General features: G+C 68.9%; 2 protein-coding genes across 2 annotated transcripts in view; both read right to left on the bottom strand.

The window, feature by feature from the left end:
* PFL1_06573 (uncharacterized protein) overlaps positions 1-318 on the bottom strand; it is a gene marked incomplete at both ends in the record, with an annotated part of 3,114 nt that extends 2,796 nt beyond the window's left edge. The window contains one exon of the mRNA XM_007884116.1: positions 17-318. Coding sequence (XP_007882307.1) covers positions 17-318 — 302 coding nt within the window. The remainder of the gene's footprint in view (positions 1-16) is intronic.
* Positions 319-2,801: 2,483 nt separating this feature from the next.
* Positions 2,802-7,121, bottom strand: PFL1_06572 (uncharacterized protein; the record flags this gene model as incomplete). Its single annotated transcript, XM_007884115.1, has 1 exon — positions 2,802-7,121. One exon carries the CDS (start codon positions 7,119-7,121, stop codon positions 2,802-2,804), a length of 4,320 nt encoding a protein of 1,439 aa, XP_007882306.1.
* Positions 7,122-7,540: the final 419 nt, after the last annotated feature.

The raw sequence follows: 7,540 nt of genomic DNA, 5'->3' as shown, positions 1-7,540 counted from the left end.
CAAACTCGTGCTTGACGAAATCGAGCAGGTCGGAAAGGCGTCCGGAGCTGGCATTCTGGGCGGCAGCAGCAGCCGCAGCAGCGGCGGCGGCGGCGAGCCGGGAGGTCCACCCTGTGCGCCCGGCGGCGGGGCGGAAGAAGGAGCACCGAGTCCGCCTGCCGGAGGCTGGCCGGGATGCTGACCCTGCGCTGCTGCGGCTGCAGCTGCCGCCGCCGCCGCTGCCTGCGAAGAAGGGCCGCCAGCGCCGGGAGGGGGCGGGCCGCCGGGCTGTGCTCCCTGCGATGCGTTCGGGTTGCGGTGGTTGTACATGCTGGACATTGCAAGGCGTCAGTGGTCCTGGGGGCGGTGACAGCTGGACCCGGACGACGACGAGCGAAGTCGCGTGGATGTAGGTCGCGGATGGATTCGTCGACCGGCGGAGGCGGTGGTCGGCGAGCGTGATCGAGAAGGAGCTGGATTAGTTCGCTCGCTCGATCTCGTCTGGCGTCGGATAGGGTCGACGGAAGCCACGGCGAGGTAGGGCGATCTAGTGCCGACTACTTCGTGGTGGAGATGGTGGTGCCGAAACGAGGGCGAAGTCGTCGGCGCAGTGTGCAGCTAACGGAGTGATCCTGCTGCTGCAGTGCTGGCTGGAGCGTCTGCTGGCGCACCTTTGAGTTGTTCGACCGACTAGCGGCTGAACGGATGCGACCTCTCAGAAGCGTTCCCGAGAGCAGCTAGACGCGGTCGGTGACAGCGACGTCGTGGATGCCTTGGCGAGGGACCGATTTGAAAGGAGCGTAGGGGGCGGCGAGGACGCGGCGGCCGACGCGAGCGGATCGGCGGCAGCTGAGGTGTCGTCCTACGGCGGCTGTCCGTTTGATTCGGAAGGCGAAGGGGCCAGACGGACGAGGAGCCTGCTGTGCGCCTCGACGAGATCAAGTGAAGGTGTGAGCTGCCGAGGAGCGAGTTGCGCAACGCGGGGAGCAGGTGGCCGGCGGATGGGAAACGACGACGGCGAGCCGCGGGAGGCGGATGGGCGGTCGCTGAACCGAGGCGTCGAGCGAGAAAGCGGGCCGGAGCGTGCGGGCACGCGCTGCGCGTCAAAGTCCGGATGACGGGTGACGTCGACGGCGGTCCGCTGCAGGCTGGATGGGCAAGGGAGTCGGGCCGAGACGACAAAGGAGGGGCACGGAAGAGGGGCGAGCGAGAGAGAGGTAGAGAGAGGGAGGAAGGGAGGAAAGTCGCGTCGTGTGACGGGCTGTGGTGGTGGTGATGGAGATGGTGTTCGTCGTCGTCGTCGTCGTTTGTCGTCGCGTGGTGGTGGCAATGATGACGAGGGCGGGGGATGCGATGGAAGGAGGTGGGGAAACGAGAAGGAGGAGCCAGGCGGCGTGCGTTCGGTGCGTTCGGTGCGGTGCGGTGCGGTGCGGTGCGGTGCGGTGCGGTGCGGTGCGCGGCAGGCAGGCAAGGCGGCCGGGCGGGCGGTCGGGGCGGTCCCAGCAGAGTCGTGCCGTCGGGAGGTCGTCGTCGATGCTGGATCATTGGCGGGCGCGGCGTCGCGGCGGCTGCTGCTGCTGCTGCTGCTGCTGGCGCTCGACAGGTCAGGCAGGCCCAGGCCGACCCAGCTGGGCGACGGGGGCGCCGCCGAGAGGGACAGACACCCAAATGAAAGCCAGCGTCCGTCCGTGTGCCTGCCTGACCGCCCAGCTGGGCTTGCTCGCTAGCTGGCTGCCTGGTATGGCAGGCAGGCAGGCAGGCTTGCCTTTTGCCCGTGCGTGCGTGCGTGCGTTCGTGCGGTCGTGCGCTGGGCGGCCTTTTTTTTTCAATTTTCAGACGAGATGGTCCAGCTTCTCTGCTGCTGGCTGGCCCACTGCCTCGCCGGGGGGGCAGGCAGGCTGGCTTGGTTCTGGGAGGGGGAGGGAGGAAAAGGCCGGGCCTGGGCCAGCGGAGCAGAGGCAGAGGAGGCCGGCGACGTCGGGCGGGCGGGCACGCAGAGCAGGCAGGTAGGTCCAGAAGCGGCCAGGCCAAGCTGGGCCAAGCGCTGGTCTGGCTGGCCACGTCGAAGTCGACGTCGTGGCGTCTGGCAGGCGGGGTGGCCCGGGTGCGGCCTGGCGGGTGCGGGTGCCCTGCGGTAAGATGCGGGTACGGAGAGTGTAGGGCACCAGGAGCTCAGGGCACGGCAGAAGCAGGCCAGGCTAGGCTAGGCTAGGCTAGGCTAGACGGCGACCAGCGAGAGGGGCGGCAGATCCGCCCGCGCCAGCTGGGCACGGGGGCCTGGGCCTCGGCCTCGGCCTCTGTCGCTGGGTTTTCATCATCACCATCAGCTGCCACGCCTCCTGCCTGCCTGCCTGCCTCGGGCAGCCAGCACAGAGAGAGAGGAAAAAGAAGAACCGGCGCGGGCGACACTCGGGACGGGGGACGGGGGGTCGCCCTGGCAGGCCGGGCCGGCCTAGCTCAGGCCCTGCGCAGGTGACAAACGCCCACCGACCGGCAAACCGGCCGACTGGCAGGCAGCCTCGCTGGCAGGCTCCCGGCCGCCTGGTAGACGTTGAATGCGGCCGAGCCAGCGACGAGCCTGATTGGGTCTCAATCAAACCTGCCCTCGCTGCCGCGCACCGTCGCGATTCAATGAGGGCTGTCGCTCGTTTTCACCGATCACTCCTCCCTTCCTGCCCGCCGCCTGGCCAAGCCAAGCTCAGCTCAGCGCACTCACACACACCGTACCACACGCGGCATACCCCGCTTCTTTCCGTCTCTGTCAAAGGTGAGGTGATGGGATGCTCTATTATCGCGATATCCCGTCCTGCCTACGCCCATCTTCACAAAACACCCACCAGCCGTTCTTTGCCGCCACTGCCGTTGGCATCGCCGCCGTTGGGCCCGGCGCGCGACGAAGGCGCCGACGTCGACATCCTGCGCTGCTTTCCCGCGGCCAAAGCGGGCGCCGAGCTGCTCGATGCCATGACCGAGGCTGACGCCGTCGTTGCATCGGCAGCACCCGCTGGGTCGCCAACCCTGGGCGACTGCTGCTGCGGCTCACGCTGCTCGTGCGGCGAGCGTGGCGAGACCAGCGCCTGCGGGTGAGACCCAGAGCGTCTCCTGCGCTCCTTCCTCGCCCGCTCGCCCCGCTCAACGGCCTCGCGCACCGAGTCGTCCTCGATCCCGCCGCTGCTGCTCGAAACGGGCAGCGAAGGCAGCGGCATGTTGGGAGGCGGCGACGAAGGCCGGGTCGATGCCTTGGCCTTGCCGTCCACCGCTCCACCTGGGCCACCGCCGCCGCGGCTGCCGTCACGCTGCAGATCGGGGCTCGACGCCGACGTCTGCAGCACCGATGCCATCGAGCTGCTGGAAAAAGACGGCGACATGGGCGTCATGCCGAATGGATCGCCCAGCCGCGACGACGTCTCGTCGGGCGTGTTGCACTTGGAGCTGAACCGCGACGACAGTGCGCTGTCCAGGCTCGTCAGCGCGCCCAGCGCGTCCCTCCGGCTCGCGTTGCTGCTGCTCCGGCTGCCGTTGCTCGACAGACTCGCCGACCGCGCCCGTGCCGCCATGCCCATCGGCGCAGGCTCGGGCTGCAGCATCGGCACCGGCGCCGTGTCGCGCTTGGGCGCGCGGAGGTGCGGCGCAGACCTCCTGATGGATCCGTTTGCCCCCGTCGTAGTCGAGGTCGACGAAGACGAGATGGAGCTGGTGCGTGAGCTGCGTCGCGCGCGATTCGAGGTGCGATCCAGATCGTTGCGCGCACCGCCCGCGCTCTTGAGGATGCTCGACCGGCTCCCAGACCGCACCTTGGTCTTGGCTACAGGAGGGCTCGACGACGAAGCCGCAGCCAGCATGGCGCCCACCGACGAGTTGTCCGACTCGCGACCCAGCGGGCTCAGAGGCGACGGGCTCGTCATCGCCTCCTCGGCGGATCGCTGGTACGTCTTGAGCCGCGCCGGAGACACGTCGACCCGCAGATCCGTGTGAGGTTCCGTGACCTGCGAAAGGGTCAGCGCCGCCGCAGCCCTTTGCCGGATAGAGCCAGAATCGGCAGTGCTCGAGCCACCAACGCTGCTGCCGCTGCTGCTCCCGGAACGCCGGGACCGCTTTGGTGAGGTCGTCGATGAAGAGGGGCCGACAAGCTCGGCCGCAACTGGAGACCCAGAGCTGACGACGCCAGCATCCGTCTTTCCGCTTCGATCGCCGTCCTCACGCGCAGGAGCGACGCCGTAGGCGTCCGCACTGCTGCGCGGAGCCGATCCGCCTTGGCCGCTCGACATGCCCAGAAGCGCAAGGTAGGCTTCCCTCTCTGCCTCGGGCGTGCCTGCCGGCACCTCGTTTGACGAGATCAGCTCGACGCCCGGAGAGCCCTGCCGCAGGTCGGCGAGCGGACTCGAGCCCCGCCGCAAGCCGCGCAGCTCGCCCAGGCTGACCTTGCGCCCGAGGCTGCTGAAGCGGTTCGGTACGCTGAGCGAGCCAATGGAACCCTCGCTGCTGCTCGAGTTGAGCACCTTGCGCGCCGACGAGAGCGACGATGACGACGGCGACGGCGACGGGCCTGCGGTGTCCGAGGCCCTGCGTGACCCGATCGAGGTCCGGGGCTCGGTCAGATCGTCAAGAGACCTCCGGCTCTCCACCAGGCTCTCGTCGCTCATCGACGCCGCAGGGATCAAGGTGAGGCCGAGGCTGTCGTGGGCCTGGATGGCGTCGTTGGCCGACGTTCTCCGGCGCATCATCTTGCTGACGTTGCGCTTGAGCGAGGCGGTGGCGCTGCCGCTCCTTTTCGATGTCGGGCTGGTGGCGCCAGCCGATGCAATCGCGCTGTTGAGCGTGCCCGTTCCCGCAGCAGACGCGAATGCCAGAAACGCCGTCGGGTCGGACAGTGATTGGTCGTCGCGAGGCTTCGAGCGCGGCGACAGCTGGCTCGAGTCCTCCGTAGGCGACACGAGGCTTCCGCTCGAGCGGCGCGGCGAGAGGAAGCCGGAAGATGAGGTGCGCCTCGCCGACTGCGCATCGCTGCCGCCGTCCCGGCTGGTATCGATCGTCAGGCTCGGCCGGCGTGGCAGCTCGTCGTCGGCAAAGGAGATGAGGGGAGCCAGGGGCATCTGCCTGCGCGGCGAAGCCGTCCTCTTGATTGTAGCGTGGGACCCCGCATCCTGGCCCTTTTGCAGCTGCACATCCGTCTTGGCCACGAGGCCGGGCACCGCCGGCGGTGGCGCGTTCTGCGGCTGCAGCCCATCGACGTCGAGTTGTGCGCCACCGAGAGCAGAGGCACCGGCGACGCCTTCCGCCTGGCCTTCGAGAGCGGCCGTCAAGGCGGCGTTGCGAGCATTGCGCGCTCTCCGCTTGCGCCAGTCCCAGTCCCGCCCAGCCGCAGCGGTGCTCGGCGTGAAGCGCTCAAACCAGAACTCGTCGGCATCGTCGTCTTTGCCGCAGTCGTCGACGCCACCGCCACCGATGCCCGGCACGAAACCTAGTCCGTTGGCGCCGGCGCCGGCCAGCGGGCTGTTATGCAGCAAGCCCAGATCGAAGCTGGCGGAGCGCCTGCCGGATGCGGCGACCATGGCCGCCGTCTCGAGGCGCTCGCGCGCCCGGTCGTGCGTTTCGGCGTGCTCGCTCCAGTCGGGCTCGATCAGCTTGATCTGCCTCGAGGGTCGACGCAGCCAAGGCAGGCTCATGGCGTGGGGCGGCAGCGGGGACGCTGCGGGGCTGGCGGCCGAGTAGGGCGGCGGCGGTGGTGCGTGGCCTGCTGCAGAGGCCTGGTCAGCGTCGGCGCCTTGCTGCCCGCCGGGACTGTGGATGTTGGCCAGCGAAGCCGAGCGCTGTACGAGGCTGTAGGAGATGTCGATCTGCGAGAGGAGGCCCGAACGGAAAGCCTGCGGTTCTTTTTTGAGGATGGACGACATGCGCCCGGGCAGCGGGACCGTCGACGACGCCGGCGAGGGTATCGGGCTGCTGGCGTCGCGCCCCGCCATGCCGCGCGCGCGGTGGCCCGACGAGGCCGAGACGAACGAGTGGTTGGAAGCGACGCTGGGGCTGGCCATGCTGCTGGCGTCGTCCTCGCCCTGGGCCGCTCCGCCCTCGTGCTCGGGCACCACCTCATCGGTCCACTCGTCGTCTGCGGTAGTGGAAGAAGCATTCTTGGCCGAGCCCTTTCGCCTGGCCGACCCTTCGACGTTGATGAGCAGGGGAAGCTGACGCGGCCGCAGCTGCGGGCTCGAAGCTGCCGCCTTGTCCGAGCCGGCCTGCTTGGAGCGTCCAGAGCGGGTCGCATCGATCGAAGGCGAGCGGATCGCGGCAGACCCCTTGGCCGCTGCGCCCGATAGACGTCCGCTCTCGCGCCTCCTCCGACCGGGCGCGGGAGGGCCCGAGGACGAAGAGCGGCGTGCAGGCGTCGCAGCCGCGGCCGTGGACGTCGTCGCTGCCGCCGAGGAGCTGGTGGCAGCGGCCATGCCCTCTGTACTGGACGCGCTGGCGGTCGCGGCTGGGGGAGAGGCAAAGGGGCCCGAGGGGATGAGGGTGCGGCGTTGGGGCTCGAGTTCGAGCTGGAGCGGGTTGTCGCAGAGATTGCTGGTGGGATCGGAGCTGACGATGCGAATGACGCTGCTGCTCCTCTTTGAAGCAGCAGCAATGCCTGCGGCAAAGGTGCCCGCCGTGGGGTCGCGTCCGACGAGCCTTCGGAGGCCTGCGCGGGCGCGATGTCCGCCGAGGTAGCAGGGGCGTTTTCCTCCGGCGGCGGCGTCTGCCTCTGCCTCTGCCTCGTACTCGTCGCTGTCGAGCTCGACTTCGCCGTAGCTGATGTTGCTGTCGGCGTTGAGGTCGTTTGAGAGCTGCCAGAGCGAGTTTGTCTGCTTCGAGGAGCCTTGGGAGAGGTTGAATCGTAGGAACCAGTAGAAGGCGAAGAGCGATGCGAGTATGAGCGAGGCTGCGAGGAGGACGAAGGACCAGGAGCTCTCGAGGCTGGCGCGCCACATGCGGGCCGGGCTCAGGGCCGCGGGCATAGCTGCGTTGGAGATCGACGACGCGGACGAGGATGAGGAGGCGCCGCGGTCGGTGGCCGAGTTCCAGAGGCGCGAGAGGAGGCGAAGGCGGATGGCATCGCCCCTCAGGCCGGCGAGGACGCGCGATGGGTGCGGGGCCGAGGAATCGGCCATGGCGGTGAGCCCGCGAGGCGGTGCCGCTGGAGGCAGCACCGAGGTCGAGTGTGAGAGCAGCGAGGGTCGAGGAGGGGCGGCGTGGGGGACGAAGGCTAGATGGGACGACGAGAGGATCTGCCGAGAGGGAGATGGGGCAGTTGAGCGGCGCGTTGGGTTTGGGCCTGTGGCCAAGGTCGAGGGGTTTGGGTTGGGCGGGGATGGCAGTGTGTCTGGCGAGGCGTCCGAGGCGAGGGGTATCTAGAGGGAGTCCATGGCGGCCGAGCGAGGAGGTGTGGGGATGCTGGAGATGCCTCGGTGGTGGCAGGTCGAGCAGCTCGTGGTTGGTCGAAGGAGGTCGGAGGTGAATGCAGGGCGGATCCGTCCGGGCGAAGTTCGAGGGTAGGAGACGACGAGGCAGCGACGGGTATGCGGGAGGT

This window comes from Pseudozyma flocculosa (assembly GCF_000417875.1).
Source record: "Pseudozyma flocculosa PF-1 unplaced genomic scaffold scaffold00027, whole genome shotgun sequence".
Classification (NCBI taxonomy): Eukaryota; Fungi; Basidiomycota; class Ustilaginomycetes; order Ustilaginales; family Ustilaginaceae; genus Pseudozyma; species Pseudozyma flocculosa.
Note: the sequence above shows the minus strand (reverse complement) of the source record. Positions and strands in the feature narration are given on the sequence as shown.